The sequence below is a fragment of the Fundulus heteroclitus genome, chromosome 21, assembly GCF_011125445.2.
Source record: "Fundulus heteroclitus isolate FHET01 chromosome 21, MU-UCD_Fhet_4.1, whole genome shotgun sequence".
In the NCBI taxonomy this organism is placed as follows: domain Eukaryota; kingdom Metazoa; phylum Chordata; class Actinopteri; order Cyprinodontiformes; family Fundulidae; genus Fundulus; species Fundulus heteroclitus.
The window spans coordinates 24,745,655-24,765,426 of record NC_046381.1 but is presented as its reverse complement, the minus strand read 5'-3'; the positions used below and the strand labels follow the sequence as shown (position 1 = coordinate 24,765,426).

The window sequence follows — 19,772 nt, the reverse complement described above, 5'->3', positions numbered from 1 at the left end:
GCGCGCACGCTGACTGACACGCTGTCCATTTGTCAGAGTGCATCTCAAGTTAAGTTTAGCCTGTTACTGGATCCTTTCTGTCTCATCTCAATCTGTAGTGTTGCCTCTGCCTGTTTACCGGACTTATTAGACTCCTCTCTGTTCCAAGCCTCATCAACTGTTGGTTTACCTGTCTCTCCTGTGCTCCAGTTACCTCAGCCATTGTTACTACTAGCTGCTTCTGTGCTCACCCTCCTGGACATTCTCAGCCAGCTCTCCGTGTCTGTCTTCAGCAACTGTGGAAATATCCTGCCTCATCTGTGCAACTAATCCTGTTGTTACTCAGATCTGCAAGTATTCATCCAGCCAAGCTATACGTCCTGTTGCTACTCAGATCTGCCAGCATTCACCCAGCGTAGCTGCGCATGCTGCTTAGCTCTGGTCTTCAAGTACTTTCTCTGCCGTGCTGTGGATCCTGCTGCTGAGCTCTGGTCTTCAAGTACTTTCTCTGCCATGCTGTGGATCCTGCTGCTGAGCTCTGGTCTCCAAGTACTCTCTCTGCCATGCTGTGGATCCTGCTGCTGTGCTCTGGTCTCCAAGTACCCTCTCTGCCGTGCTTCTGGTCCTGCTTGCCAGCTCCTGCACACATCTACACCTCTGCTCCAGTTCAGTCCTGCATCACTGGTTCCACCTACCATTATTCATTCTCCTTACAATAAACTCTCTATTTTAGCTCTGTGTGTGCGTGCTCTATCCGGGTTCGTCCAAGAACAAATTGTGACATAAGGAAACCCAGCAGAAAGTCTTGACAAGCAGCATTCACTCCTCCTAAAAGAATGTACAGCTTCAGGGGACAGTCGTCTGCATTGTCGAAGGCTTTGCAGCAATCCCTCATACTGGGAATACATGAAGCAATAGTGGAGAGCAAAACTCCCCTTTAACGGGAAGGAAAAACCTCCAGCAGAACCAGGCTCAGTGTGGACGGTCATCTGCTCGGCCGACTGGGGGTTAGAGAAGACAGAGCAGAGACACAATAAGACAAAAAAGCACATTGATCCAGTAATCTGTTCTACATTAGATGGTAATAGCGGGTGATCTGTCTTCCCTGGCTGATGTCACAGCCAACAGAATGCCAGACCTGGTGTACCTACTATGAAGGAGAAAAAAATTACAGAACAAAAAGTTAAAAGCTGGAATGACAATAAGCAATGCAAATTGGAGAACAGAAGAACTCAGCAGAGTGAGAGACATAAGGCCCGTTTACACTACACTTTTTTAACCGAGCGGAGCCGAGACCAGTCTGAGCTTGGATCAGTTAACCAAGCCGAGACGACCGTTTACACACCACACTATCCCGGTTCCTTGGTTGCTCCTTGCCTCCTAGTGACGATCTGCAGTACTGCTGCTCTCTGGGATTAAAGGCGGGACCGAGCAATTCAAAATGGCAGCACCCGTAACATTCAGGATGTTATGGTTAGACAGAGTCGGCTTTTGGGACGTGGATAAGACAAACGAACGTCTAATAAGGATTTACAGACGCAGGAAACAACAACAGACACTGAGGTACATCACACTGCTAAGCAGAATCATCTCTGGAAATCGTGTGGCATGGTAAGGAAGCTAGTATTATTATGAATGTCTGAAATTTGTCTGAATGGAGTGTAAATCGGGACGTGCAGCCAGACACGCCGGAAAAACCGCGGACAGTCAGCTGACTGTAAGGGGATGACGCGGTCTGCTGATGCGCTCTTCATTATCAGATAACCGGGATAAAAAAAAACAGTCCGAGACCTGCTCAGGAACTGGTCTGCATTTAGCGCGGTCCGGTTATGTCTAGCGCGGTCCAGTTCAGTCTGCTGACCATTTACACACAAGAGTTATCTCGGTTACTGAGCTCGGACTGGTCTTGGCTCGGTTAAAAAAGTGTAGTGTAAACAGGCCTATAAGGGCCTATAAGTTTAACAAGGGTAGTGTAAATGGGGCTATAGACCCTGATGTCTTCCAGCAGCCTAAGCCTATAGTAGCATAACTATAGACATAGCTCAGGGCAACCTAAGTCACTTTAACTATAAGCTTTGTCAAAAAGGAAAGTTTTAAGCCTAGCCTTAAAAGTAGACAGGGTGTCTGCCTCACGGACCAAAACTGGGAGTTAATTCCATAGGAGAGGAGCCTGATAACTAAAAGATCTGCCTCCCATTCTACTTTTACAGACTCTAGAAACCACCAATAGACCTGCAGTCCGAGAGCGAAGTGCTCTGTTAGGATTAAGAAGAAGTCAAATTCAATCATATTATACAGATTGGTCAAACATTTCCTATATAAGGAAACCAGTTGATTGCATCGCGACAAGCAGCATTCACTCCTGGAGAAGCGTAGAGCTACAGGGAGAGTCGTATGCATTGTCCATGGCTTTGCAGCAATCCCTCATACTGATCAAGCATGAAGCGACAGCGGAAAGAAAAACTCCCCATTAACAGGAAGGAAAAACCTCCAGCAGAACCGGGTTAAGTATGAACGGTATCTGCCTGTCCGACTGGGGGTTACAGAAGACAGAGCAGAGACACAACAAGACAGACAAAAAGCACAGAGGCACACATTGATCCAGTAATCTGTTCTACATTAGATACATTAGGGGGTGATCTGTCTTCCCTGGATGATGTCACAGCTAACAGAACGCCAGACCAGGTGTACCTACTGTGAAGAAAAAAGAGAGAGAGCAAAGTTAAAAGCTGAAGTGACAACAGTCATTTCAATGTAATGCAATGCAAAACTGGAGAACAGTAGACTGGAGAACAGTAGAAATCAGTAGAGTGAGAAAATTAGGCCCTGATGTCCTCCAGTAGCCTAAACCTATAGCAGCATAACTATAGAGGTAGCTCAGGGTAACATGAGCCACTCTAACTATAACCTTTGTCAAAAAGGAAAGTTTTAAGATTAGTCTTAAAAGTAGACGGGGTGTCTGCGTCACGGACCAAAACTGGGAGTTGGTTCCACAGGAGAGGAGCCTGATAGCTAAAGGATCTGCCTCCGATTCTACTTTCAGAGACTCTAGGAACCACCAGCAGACCTGCAGTCTGAGAGCGAAGTGCTCTGTTAGGATTAAAAAGTTTATTTTTGAGGACTCTGGTCCAAAGATTACAACTTCTGTCTTGTTAGAATTTAAAAGCAGGAAATTTAAAGTCATCCAGGTTTTGATGTCATCAAGACATGCCTGTAGTTGAAGTAAATGATTGATTCCTCAGGATTTATGGATAAATATAGCTGAGTGTCATCAGCATAACAATGGAAATTAATCCCATGTTGTCTGATCATTTTGCCAATCAGAAGCATATATATAGTAAAGAGAACCCTGTGGTACTCCACACGTGACCCTAGTGTTTGAAGATTTATTTTTTACATGAATAAACTGGAATCTGTCAGACAGCTAAGATTTAAACCAGCCTAATGCTTTCCTCTTAATCTTTACACCATGTTCAAGTCTTTGTAAGAGAATATTGTAATTAACTGTATCAAATGCAGCACTAAGATCTAACTGGACAAGTACAGATACAAGTCCATTATCTGAGGCCATGACAATATCATTAGTGACCTTCACCAGAGCTGTTTCAGTGCTATGATGAGCTCTGAAGCCTGACTGAAACTCTTCAAATAGGTCATTACTTTGTAAATGTTCACATAGTTGATTAGCAACTACTTTCTCAAGAATTTTAGATAGGAAAAGAAGATTAAATATAGGTCTGTAATTTATTAAGTCATCTTGATCAAGAGATGATTTCTTAAGTAAAGGTTTAATAACAGCTACTTTAAAAACCTGTGGTACATATCCATTTTCTAAGGATATAGTAACCATGTCTAAAATAGGGGCCTTAATCAAAGGGAATGCCTCCTTAAATAACTTGATTGGGATTGGGTCTAACATACAAGTAGAAGGTTTAGATGAAGCTAAAAGGCTGAGATAGCTTAGAAAGATCTACTGCATCTAAACAGTTCAAACACCGATCATGTTCTAAAGATTTCTCTAACACTGCCTCACTTACTGAGGATGAGGTAATCATGTTTGGGAGAATGCCAATTATTTTACTCTTAATGGAATCAACGTTATTCTTGAAGAATCCCATAAAGTCGTTACTGCTGAGAGCTGAGGGAATGGATGGATCAATGGTGACTCTGGGTCTCATGATCTTGGCACTAGTACTGGTCTGATTCTCCACCTGACACACTTGTGCAGCACTGCCCCTTTCTCATCAACTCTTATCAGATCCACCTGCACCTCTCACTATACAGGACTGTCTCAGAAAATTAGAATATCGTGAAAAAGTATACTAGTAGGCTATTCAACTAATCACTTGAATCGTCTAATTAACTCGAAACACCTGCAAGGGTTTCCTGAGCCTTGAAAAACACTCAGCTTGGTTCAGTAAACTAAATCACAAGTATGGGGAAGACTGCTGATCTGACTGCTGTCCAGAAGACCATCATTGACACCCTCCATCAGGAGGGTAAGACACAAAAAGAAATTTCTCAAAGAGCAGGCTGTTCACAGAGTGCAGTTTCAAAGCACATTCACAAAAAGTGTGTTGAAAGGGGAAATGTGGCAGGAAACGCTGCACAACCAAGATCTGGCACCTGCCCACAGTGCCAAAACCACCAGTAACTGGTGTACTGACCATGGCATTACTGTCCTTGATTGGCCTGCCAATTCCCCTGACCTGAACCCCATCGAGAATTTGTGAGGTATTGTAAAGAAGAAGCTGAAAGACACCAGACCCAACAATGCAAATGAGCTAAAGGACGCTATTGAAGCATCCTGGGCATCCATAACACCTCAGCAATGCCACAGGCTGATTGCCTCCATGCCACGCCGCATTGATGCAGTAATCTGTGCAAAAGGATTCCCAACCAAGTACTCAGTGCATTAATGGACATTTTCAAATGTTTGATTTTGTTTTGCTGTTATAAATTTTTTTTTTACTTAGTCTGAGGAAATATTCTAATATTTTGAGATAGGATTTTTGAGTTTTCTTCAGCTGTACGCCATAATCAGCGATATTAAAACAATAAAAGGCTTGCAATATTTCAGTTGATTTGTAATGAATCCAGAATGTATGACATTTCATGTTTTTTAATTGCATTACAGAAAATAAAGAACTTTATCACGATATTCTAATTTTCTGAGACAGTCCTGTATAACCAGCCCTCAGACCATTCACTAGTGCCAGATTATTTTAAGACACTGGTGAGTTTAATCCAGCATCCTGAATCCTGTCTGCCTGCTAGCCTGTCCCGACCTGTTTCTGCCTTCTGGTCCTCTGAGCCTGCCTAGCCTGTCGGACCTGATTATTGTGTTTTCTGGATTGCTGACCTGTATCTGTTCCTTGACTCTGCCCCGAATTCTCATTTGGACTGTTCCTGGATTTCTGATCACCTGGCTCTGACTCTGGACCGGCTGTCGGATTTCAAACTCTGGTAATCCCCTCTGATCCTCCTGCTCGATTTTGCCATCATGGTTCTGACCCTATGCCTGTTTCTTGACCACCGAACACCTGCCCGGTCCATGATTAAGATCCTTCAAGTTGTCCTGATCGGATTCAGTATCAGTTTCCACCTCCAGCAGTTCTCATTTCAATAAACTGTTTTCTTTACTATCTCTGCTTTCGTCTGGTTGAATTCTGGGTCCTCGGTTTCAATGCATTACACTGGGTAAGTTTGGCAACTGTAGAAAGAAAGAAGTCTAAGATTATTTTTATTCTCCTCTATTAATGATGAAAAATATGCTGCTCTAACTCTACAAACGGTCTTTTCATGAAAAAGTAGACTGTGTTTCCAGATTAGATAGGATTCCTCATGATGTGTAGAGCGCCATTTTCTCTTCAATTTCCTAACATTGTGCTTCAAAGAAAAATTAAATCAGGGAGACAGCTTCCTGCAAATAATCATCTTCTTTTTCAAAGGAGCTACATTGTCTAATGCAAAATGCAATGAGGTAGTGACACCGTCAACAAAAGTGTTTAATTGTGAATGGGAGGAAACAACATTGCTGCCATCTGCAGGGCATATCTGTGAAACTGAGGAAATTAAAAGTGGGACAGATACAGCAGTTTGATACAGCATTATCTGATAAAGATCTACTATAATGAAACATTTGTTTGGGGGTGGAGAACTCAGTTAAATTAAACTCGAAGGTTATTAAAAAATGGTCAGATATGACAGGGTTTTCGGGAAATACTGTTAATTCTTCACAATCAATTCCATATGTCAGCACAAGGTCCAAAGTATGAAAGCAAGAGTGCGTCGGTTTATGCATACAAGTAAAAGTCCACAACATTATATCCTGGTTTTCAACAACCACATTTCCCGATGATCACCAGAATAATGTGTTCCAGAGATTAACAGATTATTGTGACAAGGTGTGAGGCAGTTAGGATACTACTGTAATAAAATATATCCTGGCCAGTGATGGCTAATGTGCTGCTTTCGACTCAGAGCATTGCATTCTACTATAACCTGCAGGGGAGACTGGCAACACCTCCCTCCCAGGTGCCAAAATGCAGCTCTCCAAACCCCAGAGCGCAGGTGCACCTACGCTCACACCTATGCAGCTTGCAGTGACCATCAGCTTCCTAAAATGCTTTTCACAGTACATATTTTTTGTGTTTTTGGTGGTGGAGGGGGCAAGATAGATAGATAGATAGATAGATAGATAGATAGATAGATAGATAGATAGATAGATAGATAGATAGATAGATAGATAGATAGATAGATAGATAGATAGATAGATAGATAGATAGATAGATAGATAGATAGATAGATAGATAGAAGGTTTGCTCGTACAGCAAGTGGTGTCCGGTCAACAGCAAGCACAACAACAGATTTCACTCAGGATCATTCAAACGTCAGAGGGAAAATCTTGCAAAACTAACCCCTTGAAATCTGATTCCCCCCCGCTCCCCACTCAGATGATTGACATGTCACTATTCCAGGTCACTTTTGTATAGTAGCTGGCGCTATGTAACACAAATGGCTGCAATCCAACCACCTAGAGCAGGGATCACCAACCTTTTTGAAACTGAGTGCTACTTCATTGGGTGTTGTGTCATATGAAGGGCTACCAGTACTGACCTTTGAGCTAAAAGAATCGGAGTTCACCTTAACTTTACGTAAAATAAATACATTTTTCATGCTTTATTATAGATATTGTCATTTTTAAATCAATATAAATGCAAGTGTAATTAAACAAGAAGAGTAACGTTATAAAAGAAGGTTTTAGATGCAGGTCACTGAAAAGTTACTACACCCAGATTTCGAGCCTTATCACTAGTTTGTAGATGTAATAACCAAAGCTGCGTGCTGACCCTAGTTTGTTCTTCTTTAGGTCAAAACATAATAACTTCAGTTTTGTTTCTGTTCAGTTGGAGAAGGTTTTGGCACATCCATGTCCATTGATTCGTTCTAAGCATCCGTTTCATGCCTGGATGGGTTCAGAGTAACCTGGTGATGATTACATCGTAATGTAGAGCTGTGTATCATTTACGTAATTTTGGTAACTAATCATGTTTCTTGTTATAACCTCAGCTAGTGGGAGCATATAGATATTGAATAGCAGGGGTCTCAGGATGGAACCTTGGGGTACCCCACATGTGACTTTTGTTTGTTCTGATGAGAAGTTACCTGTCGACAAGTCCCTGTTCTTTAGGTAGGATTTGAACCAACTAAGTGCTGTACCAGAGAGGCTGGCCCAGGGCACAGTAATATATAACTAAATATATCATGAAATAAATAAATGTATTTAATATTGTCCCCTTTAACTCTATTCTTATGTATAGTTGTGTCACCAGGGAAACATGAATAACACTGCAGTTTTGAATGCTTATGATGAAGTTGATCTATGATTAAAATCTGATATGGGGTGAAATTGAACATCTGAGAGGAATCGTCATAAATTTTGGCTGCAATTCACTTTACCATCTGTGTTTCCAATTTCCCCTGTCTCCAAAATGAGCGTATGCATGGGCCAGAGCTGCTGTGAGGTCTGCACATTTTCACATATTCTTTTTAATAAAACCCCACTTTTTTGTGGAAAGTGACACACGCACGTTTGGTGCGTATGCAAGCTTTGTAAATCAGGCCCCTCTGAAGAATATTGTTTTTATCTGAATACAAAATGAACCAGCTGAATGAACCTCTCGGGTTTTAAAAGCTGGATTTGGGACCAGGCTAGGTGTCTGAGTCTTCAGTACACTGGCCCTTAGGCCCACAACATTTTATGATTTTTTTAAACAAATCTGTTAAAAAACTGCCTTAGAACAAAACTTACTGCTGCGATAGATTTTATTACATTGGGTTTAAAGCTTGGTAACAGATTTTTATGCAGTACTTCTAAATTGTTTATGGTGATAAAGTGAAATTGTAATCTCAAAACAATGGGGGCATAATGAAAGGTATGTTTAATACAAGTTTAAAGTTGTTGTTTTTTCAAAAGGTACTTTTAATCTGTCAAACAAGCCTCTTAGAAATGCAGACTGTGTTGAATATGACTAGATGTAGTATAAGATAAGATAACATAGACTTTATTGATCTCACAGTGGGTAAATTCACTTGTCACATCGGCTCAATAATCAAAAGAAGATGCCAAAAGGGAGGAAAGGTGCATGAGGTATATACAGTGCGTCCTCATATATAAACAGTGGATCGAGAGAGAAAAAAGAAATGAAGCAGAGATTTAAGATGACTCATGCACATTTAAGGTGACTTATATGTATATGGATTTGACATTGTACATTAAAGTGGTACCAGGTAAAGAACAACAGTGAGGTAGTGGGTCTCTTATTTAACAGCATTATTGCACAGGTTATTGAACAGGGTATTAGTATGGTAAGGTAAGGTTTCTGTCTGTATCCAGCTAACAGACAAGGCACTATTCCTTTGGAACAATAATTATTTAATGTGAAAACAGACTTTCTGACAGCTTTTATATCCACCAGACACTTCATTCATACTGGATAGGTGTCATCAGGAGGTAACGGGTCGTGGCTTACTGATAGATGTTTTGGTGAGGAGTGTCAGCAGGCATCCAGGACTGCTCCTCTGCTGTGGAGACGGGAACGATACCAGTACCTGCTGCCCCGAAAACTGAGGGCAAATCCCATCGTCTCCCTGAGGCACCTTAGGAAACCACTGTTAGCCAGAGTGGAGTATAATGAGAGGAGCCTCTGCTCTGATCTCCCTTGAAGGATTTATTACAGGTGCTGCTGCAGCACCTTATCACCAGGGTTACTTTGAAGGACTCAAAGTAAATACCACACACTCCTAAAGAAGCCTGGGGCAGCCTGGTTTTCAGTCTCTCCTTGGTAATGGGTTCAGCCTCAGATGCTATGGCAAGCCGTTTTAACATAAATTCGGTTTCGTCTGACTATCCGTAATTACATTCCAGATATCTTAAAATGCATTTTGACTAGACAAAACTACATTTTGACTATCCGGAATGGTAATTTAAGATATCTTTATTTACATTCTGACTAGGAAGAATAATAATTCAAGATATCTTCAATTACATTTTGACTAGTCAAAATCCCTTTCAAGATATCTCAAATTACGTCACCGGATCCGTCATTGAAAGCGTCACACATCCGTAGACGTAATTTAAGATATCTCGAACGTAATTATGACTAGTCAGAATTACAATTTAAGATATCTGAAATAAGACATTGCGTGTAAGCCCCTTATTGGCTGTAAGCTGCCCAAAGCTGCCTGAACATTCAATGGCGCTGGCTGTTTTCGACAAAATTGTAAGAAAATGCCACAATATAGAAAGAGCTTTTTAAGTATGGGATATGCAGAGAGGGCGAAAATAGTATACTTGAAGAATGCTTAAGAAATTTGCAAAGAATTTCGGATTTACTTGCTGCCGACGCACACAATGCACTGAAAAACGGCTAGCTGAAAGCGCTACTATCGACTCATGTCCAAGCTGGAAATAAGGAATATTCCTCAGCCCGGACCAGTTCAGTTAATAACCAGATGCAGTTTTTATACTGTGGTAAAGCATCTGCCTCTTGGGAATTATGGTAAAGCCAGCTAGCTCTTGATTTTCACATGCGAGACGACACAAAGCATTACAGCACCCTCCTTTAGCTTCTCTGAAAACAAAAGCGCACGCCTCCGGTTCCTGTGTGATGACATATGGCAAGCCGTTTCGTAATTCAAGATATCAGTAACGTCATTTTGACTAGTCAGAATGACAATTTAAGATATCTTAAATGGAAAAGCTGAATAATTCAAGATATCTCTAATTCATTTAGAGATATCTTAAAAGGAATTTTGACTAGTCAAAATTACAATTCAAGATATCTTAAAAGGAATTTTGACTAGTCAAAATTACAATTCAAGATATCTTAAATTTATTTTTTACTAGTCAAAACTGCATTTCGCCTATCCAAAAATACATTTAAGATATCTTGAATTATGGTGGCATTTGAGATATCTTTAATTAGAATTATGACTAGTCAAAACTCAATTTAAGATATCTTGAATTGTAATTTTGACTAGTCGTAATTTAATTGTAGATATCTGAAATGGGTATTTCAGATAGTCAGTAATTCATTCGAGATATCTTGAATTGACGTCTCCATACAACTCAATGGAAAATCTGATGTCATTTCGACTAGTCAGAATGTAATTAGAGATATCTCGAATAGGTATTTTGACTAGTCAAAATACAATTAGAGATATCTTAAATTGCTAAAACGTCTAGTCATAAAACAATTTGAGATATCTCGAACGTAAGGGCGGTAAAACCGAATTTATGTTAAATCGGCTTGCCATACAGATGCACTTAACAGTCTTCACAAAGCAGACTTCTTATATGGACTCCTCAGGGTCTTCAGGAGCTCAAAGTGTCATGGTGGACTCTGCTGTAGTTCTCAGCTCAGTGGCTCCCAGGCAGACTGCTTGTACATGCAGTGGTGTGTGTGTGTGTGTGTGTGTGTGTGTGTGTGTGTGTGTGTGTGTGTGTGTGTGTGTGTGTGTGTGTGTGTGTGTGTGTGTGTTCAGGCAGCACTTTAGTGATTCACTGTCTCATTCCACTTTTACCATGTGTTTCTGGCTTTCCAAAGAAAGTAACTTTACTCCAGTATTCCCAGTATTCCACTGTCCACCCCTGCATTTCCTGAAAATTGTTGGTCTGTCCCGTCCTGCTCAGCTCTACAGGATTTATAATAATTCTGTAGGGCGCTCTGCATAAGGAGACTCTGTTCTTTCTGGCGCATTATTTGATGCAGTGGATTATTGCTGGATGCTTTAACTATTACTAACTCTAGAAGAAAGTGTTTTAAGCCTATTGCCCCCCCATACATAGCAATTGGTCCTCTGATTTTTTTTTTTTGTGGGTGATTTCAGCTTGAGTCCTTAACAGCTTCACCTATGCTTTTGCTATAAAGTAAACTTTTTAACCTGAAAAACCTTTTGCTGAGGATACAGATCTTTTCATAATTATTTATATCCTTGAAGTTTTCCAATTCTATCACTTGTCAACCAATGTATTAAAGTTTTGTGAACATCAACAATGAGGAGATTTCACTCTCCACAACAGACACAGATATAAAATATCTGCAATGTGTTGCTGCAAGCACTTTAAGGCTTAAGCTTCCTAAAGAAAGTACATAGTGCAGATGGCAGTGGCTTTGATGAAACAGGTATGTGATGCCATTTTAAACTCCAGCTCCACAGCAGGAAACAACTGCAAGGGATCCTGAAAAGTGCTGGCTGTCTTTACTCAGGTGGGCTACCAGAAGTCTCTCCAGGACTTTCATGAGGTCCCCTGATGTGGGATATTAGGGCAACTGGTCTATAGTTTGTTAGGAAAGACCAAGTTATTCTCCAACTACTTTGTGATGATTCTTGAATACTGTAAAATGATTGCTGAACATTATGCTGAACATCATGTACTGGTGAGTTGTTTGCTTGTTGTTTGGCCAACCAAGCAGACTCTTCAGCAACTCTTCTGTGATTAGCTGAGTGGTGTGGACAAAATAGGTTCTCTCCGAAGAAGTTCAGAACAACTGAAGAGCAACGACATTAATATTAAGGACCACTATGTACTGAGTGGGTCAAACCAAAATATAATTTTATCATATCCAAACCTTGAACCACGCCTGAAGGGGAAAAAAGAGAAAAAGGACACTCTAGCTTTCTATACCCAGATGAGCTGTATTAGATCTGTGGCTGTATCAAGGTTCTCTCATTTCACACTGAAAGCTGTTAAGTTTTGTCTCTGAAGTGTCCATCCATCCACCTGAAGTGGTACAAGGCAGCGGCTGTCTACCTTTCCCTACTGAAGGCCCATCTTTCTACTCAGACCACCTAGGGGGAGCAGCAGGGTACTTCCCAAAAGTGCCTCGCTGAAAGTTTCTCAAGCTTGGTATAAGAATGTAACCTGACAAAAGCCAGCTGTATGTTGCTCCGCCCAGCTCCACTCACATACATCTGGGACACCGCCGGTAGAAAGTGATTTCTCCAACCAATTTTATGGTCTGGCCAATCAGGACGCAGGGCTGGCATTTCATAGATGTGACGTAGTGGAGACGCGACCATGACGTGAGACTGTTTTGATCATAGACATATATAAAGAGTAGACCCCGCATGGACCGCTCTCGCCTATAGGCACGGACGAGATTTAGGGGCGCCATCTTGGGGCGGTCGAGAACTCAGCTTAGTGTAATGTGTTAACCAGGTGCAGAATCAATTTAAGTCAACTATACTTGCTGATTATTGAACTAATTTTCACGTTGTTGTTTTTTTTCTGAAAACTTTAAAGCTATAGCTGTTATAACAAATGGTTCAGTGCAGTTAAATGTTCTTAGTGTGGTTTAAAGTAATTGAATATTCTGACAGAATTTATGTATGCTGCAAAACACAGCCACTCATACACTTTAATAATTTCTTGTTATCACTATATACAAAAACATACACACACACACACACATATATATATATATATATTAGGGCTGGGCAACGATTAAAATATTTAATCGCGATTAATCGCCCTGATTAATCGCGATTAATCGCGATTAATCGCATTGTATTTACAAACTCCAAGAATGAATTCAAAAGTAGTGTAAAGAGCACTTTTATTTTAATGTTCTGCTGCCATATGAACAAAAGTGTTGTAACATTTGTAGCACTTATTTTATACTGGATATTTTCAACCCATCTATTGAATATAGTGCACTAGTTGATCTTTTCTTCATAAGAGAACAAGCACTGCAGCCAAAATATGGCCTTTTTTGACCTGCTGTATATTAGCCAGTCCCTAAGCTTGATGTATCATGAAACTGTTGACCTTTTGGGTTTTGTGGTTTTTATTTTATTATTACAATTTAATAATAATAATAATAATAATAATAATAATAATAATAATAATAATGTTATGTTCAGTGTTTTTTCGCTAATCCACCTCTTACATATTTCAATCCTTATGTAATTTTGTCTGTGTTGTGTGCACCTGCCTGTTGCTTTAATCCTATTAATTTCCCCGTCGTGGGATAAAAAAAGGATTAGCTAATGTTATCTTATCTTAAATAACACTTTTTAATATATGTACTGGGTTCTTTCAAGGTCTTAATTACATGTTATGTGTGGGCTCCAGTAACATCCATCCATCCATCCATCCATCCATCCACTGATCTACCTGGATGTTCCCTGGAGGACTGAAACGCCTCAGTCAGAGACATCAGTCTGTGGGTCTGTCGGGGCAATGAGAGAAGTTTCGTCTCCTCTCTCCGTTTCTGGGGCTCGACGTTTTCATGTTTTTTCACGTGCTTAGATAAATTTGTTGTGTTTCCACTGAAATGAACCGGCTTTTTACAAAACATACAGCTTGATTTCATTTACGGTATTAAAATAAAGCCGAACGGTGCTACTTCCCCTGTTCATGTTTTTTCGCTGCTGCGGTCTCTCTCAGCTGTTTGTGTATTAAGTTTGTGTGAGAGCTGAGTGCGCGGGCCAGGCTGAGCCTGCGTGCTGATTGGCTGGCGCCGCTGAGCCATGTATATTACGAGAGGGGAGGGGGAGCGAGAGGGCTGCCGTGACAGCGCGCTGCAGTCAGCGTGCCTGCTGACTGACACTGACTGAAAGCTGACATGCGTTAATGCGCGATAAAATAAATATCGCCGTTAATAGTCTAATGAATTAACGCGAAATTAACGCGTTAACTTGCCCAGCCCTAATATATATATATATATATATATATATATATATATATATATATATATGCTCCAAAAAGAACCCGTGGTAGGCGAAGTCCATGAAGTAGTAACCTTTATTTTCTTTACAATTATTATACAATGAAATAGCCTGCTCCATAGTACATTGAAACCAAAGAACAACCTTTTTACAGGCCCAAGTATATTCAAATTGTGGAGATCAGCACCGCTCCACCGCGACCCGAGTCATTGTATTAGAACGGGAGAAAATTAAAAATGATTATGAAAAAAATACAAAGTACAGTAGGACAAATAGCGAGTCACATGTACATACCTCTCAACTTTTGACGACTGTTGAGAGTGAGATTGTTGTCGGGGGGGGTGGGGGGGGGGGTGCTGTTGGTCGATTGAAGACGGTCACTATTTACACTTTGTAATAACACATGACGACTTACCATTTCATTCGCACACAACACGGACCGTACAAGTGTTTCACTTAGGATGAGGGAAACTTCTTTGCGCGGCGGCGGTCCTTGCAGCTGTGTTACCTCTACTACTGGACGTGCGGAAACCATTGTACCGCAAATTGGTTCCGCCATGACACGAAGCCTCCGTACGCGTGCGTTTCAAGAGTGAGATTTTCATTGTAAGATTGAGATTTTCAAAGTAATGCGTGTGAGCGTGTGCAATTGATGAAATGCGTGTGTCACACGGTCAATGCGTGAGAGTTGAGAGCTATGCATGTATTTCACTGCTCTTCTCACTGAGCCGCTGCATCTCGACTCCGCTCTGTAGCGTTTTTTTTCTTCTAAAGCCCGCGGTGCAGGTGTGTGTTTTAGGGAGAAAACCATAGTTGTTGTTCTTCTGGGCAAAAAGAATCTTATAAACCGACATGCTGCTGAAGATTCTCATTTTTGGAATAAACCGACATGCCACCATCGATTATGTTTGAGAACTGTAATGAACGGCTCATCAATGCAAATCCATGAAGCAGCGAGACCGTGAAACGGGAACCGCCATATAGCGAGGGTTCACTGTATATAAGAAGAGTTCATTTGCAAAAACAGATAACTCCGTTTTTAGCCAAATAAACTAAAATGTAAGTGTGTGTGTGTGTGTGTGTGTGTGTGTGTGTGTGTGTGTGTGTGTGTGTGTGTGTGTGTGTATGTGTGTGTGTGTATATACATACATATATGTATGTATATACACATACATATATGTATACAAATAGGATAAAAACAGGGTTTAGCCAAGTAAAGCCATCTTTATTAAGCAAAATAAGATAGTAAATTACATTTTATTGGTACATGAAGAACAGAACCATGTCTCTTCTTGTGCAGGTGTAAGCTGCAGACCCACACAACTTAGATGGAACCAAACAATTTTACAGTTGTCATTGTCACAGGCGACCATATTGTCTTTGCTCTCTGGACAACGACAAGTACACCATAACTTTTCAACACTTTTTCGCTTACATTTTTTCTGTGGTACTGTGTCTGATGTTTGTGGTGTTTTGTTATTACAAGCTAAAAGGGGAATCTCATTTAGTGCAGGACTGTTTAATGTCTTTGTGAAATGGCAGCTTACAAGCTCAGGGAGACTCACACATACAAAAAATTGTTTTGCCTTCTCAAGGATAGCAGTCCAAAGCTCCAGGTCTGGTGCAACTCGTATCACAGCCAGGTCTTTTTTTGTCCACATAACAAAATCACAGTATTCAGTCTCGGTAACAAAAATCTGAGTTTGCACCTGTTTATAATAGGGGTGCTGTGGCTTCAAACGCATCTCCCCTTCCTGTAATTCCAAACAGAAGTTCCTGTCAGAGCTATTGCAAGCCTCAATCACGGTTAGGTCACGGTACTTATATGAGCATTTAATTTCAATACATCCTCGGCCACAACAGATGCAATGTACAAGGCCGTCCGGTGATGCTCCTACCTCTGGAAACTTTGGGTTCACAAAAAAACCACACTGTGTCACCTCAAAACCAACGTGATCTCTGTTAGACTGTAGTCTGTACATTTCCCTGGCGCCGTCCTCATTTTGTCTCCCCCATGCAATAGCACTAGAGCTGTTTGTTTCATTTGTAGGATAGCACACAGCATTAATAACAGACTGTGAAGGTTTGTCCAGATTTGCTACATAAACTGAATGCATGTTAGATGCTGTTACCCTCCCAGCACGATAGTGATGCCATGTTAAAGATTTGTTTTGCTTTCTTGTATTACATTCTATGTATTCAGCTTGCTTGTTTGAAAGTGAGGTCCTACTAACAAGTGATTCGCAGTGCTTGCGCAAAACAGATATATCCTTGCCATCCATTGTCGCATCACGTAGAGAGTGAAGGGTACGTGGCACTGTGAATGGTTGGACCTGGTCAATAAATGCTTCACAATATTCAGGCAAACATGATAGCATAGCAGCTTGTGGTGATGCCTTGTGAATTGCCCTAAAAAAGGAGTCCAACTGCTCATTTGACACAGTACTAGTCTTTGTGCGTTTTGTCCTGATGCCAGGTGCAGCTACAGTCCCTCCTTCCAAGAGTCTGTTCAGAGTCTTTCTTTTTGCCTTTGAACTTGTGAAATCAATTTTATATCCAGGCTCTGGTACCACTTTAGAAAGATTACCTGGAATCATCCAGTATGCTGGTCTGCCAGTCACTGTCACTGTCTCTCTGCATCTGACAATTACCTCCAACTTAAACAGCATAGCAGCAACATGTGTACAAGATTCTCCTATGCCCGCCATACAGGTGCAGTGAGCAGAGGATATAGCCCCAGATGACTCGATGATGGCCCAGGGGTTGAGTGGCGCTTCTCGCAGGCGTTGGGAGTGCATCACCTACAATAAAACATACAAAAAGAAAGTGCAAAGTACTTAGAATATTTGCATAAAACTAAAGTACCGTGTTACTCACTTAGATAGGGTGACCTGATGTTTTTTACAAACTTTGTCCCAGTTGTCCCATTTTTTTTTTACCAAAACCAACAAAAAAAACACACCTATATATTTGCTATGAACCTTAATATTCCAGGGGTCACAAAAATAAATTTATTTACCATGTAAAAGAGTTTTATGTACTTTGAGTTTAATCATTTTGGAAGCTTTTTGCCGCTTGATAGGTTCGAATGCACCATAATTTACACTTAGATAAAGCTGTGAAGTGAAGACTTGTACAAGTTTGACTAACATCTTACCTTTGCGGTGACCACAGTGTTAGTGCATCCTTCTGGTTGAAATGAGTATAAATCTTGCACCCAACCGTTAGTAAACAGTCCATGAGCTTCCAGAGATTTGTAGTTTCGGAATTCTTCAAGTGTATATGCACTAACTGTAATATTCTAGGTTCTGTTTTGGTTTGTTCACTCTCCTGCCTTAGGTTCTCTGGCTGCTTTGAGTTTTGTCTTGTCTAGGTTCCTGATTTGCTTGTTTACAGTTAGTTTATCCTGTTTTGGTCATCTGTGTTAGTCTTGGCTTTATCTTCTGTTTTAGTTTTATACTTCGGGGTTGTTTCTTATAAGGTCTGTTGTAGTTTGTTTCTGTCCACTTGTCCTCTCAGCTTTTTAGGTTTGGTTTCTGATCTGTTCTTGTTTTGAGCCTCAGCACTGATGTCTGGTCTAATTACTTACTCTGCACACCTGCCTAACTCCACCCCTGCTGCAATCACCTCTCACCAGTTTCACCTGCCTCCACCTCCATATATACTGTTGAGACCAGACATCAGTGCCAGGTCGTCTTGTTGGTCTTGTCATGTTTTTGGGTGAGTAAATCCTGATATGATGTTTGTTTTTGGAATTTTGACCAAGTTTTTCCCTTCCAGAGAACCTGAGTTATTTTGTCATGTTACCAGTCAGTTTCTGTTCCTATGAAGTTCTGGATGTTTTTTATTAGTCTTTTTGATTATTCAGTCCATTTTGCATTGCTCTGCTTTTTGTTAAATAAATCCCTTTTTTAAGAACCTCTGCTGGTCTGGCTGAATTCTGGGTCCGCTGCCGTGATTCATTACACTAACACCATTAACAAGATAAAAAATTATGTCCATATTTGTAGTTGGTGGAAATAGCGAGGGATCGGCTGTCCATGCTTTAGCTGCTAGCTCATATGGATCTATATTGCTAATTGAGGTTAGCTTAGCTAAATACCGGTCTCTGGCGTCCTTATTGAGTTTATCTCTGTAAGGCTTCTTTTCTTTTTTATTGTGGATGTCCATATTGGTGAAGTTATTTAGCTGACGTCGCGGCTTTACTGTCAACCCTTGAACTCAAATGAACTTCGTTGCGATTAGGCAGGTTACCCCCCAAAATGGCGCCTCCTAGTGTCGAAGTCACGTGTCTGCAAAAGACCCATAGTAATAAATTAACCAAACATTGACATTAGATGTCTGACTGAATTATTTCTAAATTTAACTAATTTTGGAAAGCCAGCTGGAGTTTGAAAACAAGAGACAAGTAAGCCACTGTCATGTAGAGGTGGGAAGAAGCTGTTTAGCCCTCAAGCTTCAAGCCTCTCAGCCTGAAGCTTGAGGGCTTAAGGGAGGGAGCTTCCAGGGGTTTCCTGGGGTCCAAGCTCCCTATAACGGTCACTTCTGCCAAAACAGACTGCTGCTTCAAGTTAAAATTTACAGCTTTATATTAGATCTTTTGCCACAGCCATGGTGGGAGCAAGAAGAACATTTTAGTAACTTACATTGTTATCGGTTTGATTTTACACTGACTCCAAGGCTGTGGGCTGCTCTTGTGAGCGGAGGGAGTGTCAGGCGTTGGCTGAGTTCAAGCTGCTTTCAGTTAGCAACCATGTAAAAGTCTCCCGCTGCTTCTCCTGGCTGCTCTGAGTCTGAAAGGCACACAGCCGCTGCCTTGTACCACAAGAGGTGGCTGGATGGGCACTTCAGAGACCAAACTTAACAGCTTTCAGTGAAACATGAGAGAAAGCATTGATGGATCTGTGGTCTGGGTATAGAAAAGTGTCCCTTTTCTCCCCCCCTTCAGGCGTGGTACAGGGTGTTTAAATGATAAAATTGTGTTTTAGCTTGACCCTCTCTGTTCATAGTGGTCCCTAATATTAATGTCATTCTCATTCTGTTTTTCTGGACTTCGTCAGAAAAAACCTTCTCATTTCTTCTTGCCCTGTGGCCATTGACTGAAAAGAGGGGTCTTCGCTCAAAACTCCTCTCGAGTCAGCTTGGTTTGACCTTGCTTTCCAGGAGAGCCAGAGGAACCCGGGCTGGCCCTAGGGGGAAAAAAAACTGCTGCTGAAAAACCCACAAGCAGGCGGAGCCATTCGGTGTATGACTAATAAGAACCTAATATGTCTGTGAGGACATGAGCAAGCAGGTCAGCACAGCCTTTGAGCAGCTGTTCCGGTATGTTGCCGGGGCCTGCTGCGTTCCATGCACTGAGTCTTTTCAATGTTCTCTGGACATCTGGGTGAGGTGTGGATCTCCTCACAGGAGTGTGGTTGAGAGCGATGAAGCCTGTTGGCCCCTGCTAAAAATCAAATCAACCACCAGCCCAGTTCATAGTCTGCTTACACAATTACAAACCTGCTACTGGTTCCAAAGGTTCTTAAATGGATCAGGAATTATTTACCCTGTCT

The 19,772-nt window shown here is 41.2% G+C and overlaps 1 protein-coding gene across 1 annotated transcript; it reads right to left on the bottom strand.

The window, feature by feature from the left end:
* Nucleotides 1-15,430: 15,430 nt before the first annotated feature.
* LOC118556891 lies at nt 15,431-18,582 on the bottom strand. The gene is made up of 3 exons (XM_036125460.1): nt 18,189-18,582; nt 17,375-17,508; nt 15,431-17,018 (listed from the first exon to the last, which is right to left on the bottom strand). Exons 1-3 carry the CDS (start codon nt 18,385-18,387, stop codon nt 15,468-15,470), a joined length of 1,884 nt encoding a protein of 627 aa, XP_035981353.1. The 5' UTR covers nt 18,388-18,582; the 3' UTR covers nt 15,431-15,467.
* Nucleotides 18,583-19,772: the final 1,190 nt, after the last annotated feature.

Coding starts and splice junctions, on each gene's coding strand:
- LOC118556891 (XM_036125460.1), bottom strand. CDS start 18,387: ATGGACATCCACAATAAAAAAGAAAAGAAGCCTTACAGAGATAAACTC. Junction 17,509..18,188: donor TTTTTATCTTGTTAATGGTG/TTAGTGTAATGA, acceptor AGAATATTACAG/TTAGTGCATATACACTTGAA. Junction 17,019..17,374: donor ACACTGTGGTCACCGCAAAG/GTAAGATGTTAG, acceptor GTTTTATTGTAG/GTGATGCACTCCCAACGCCT.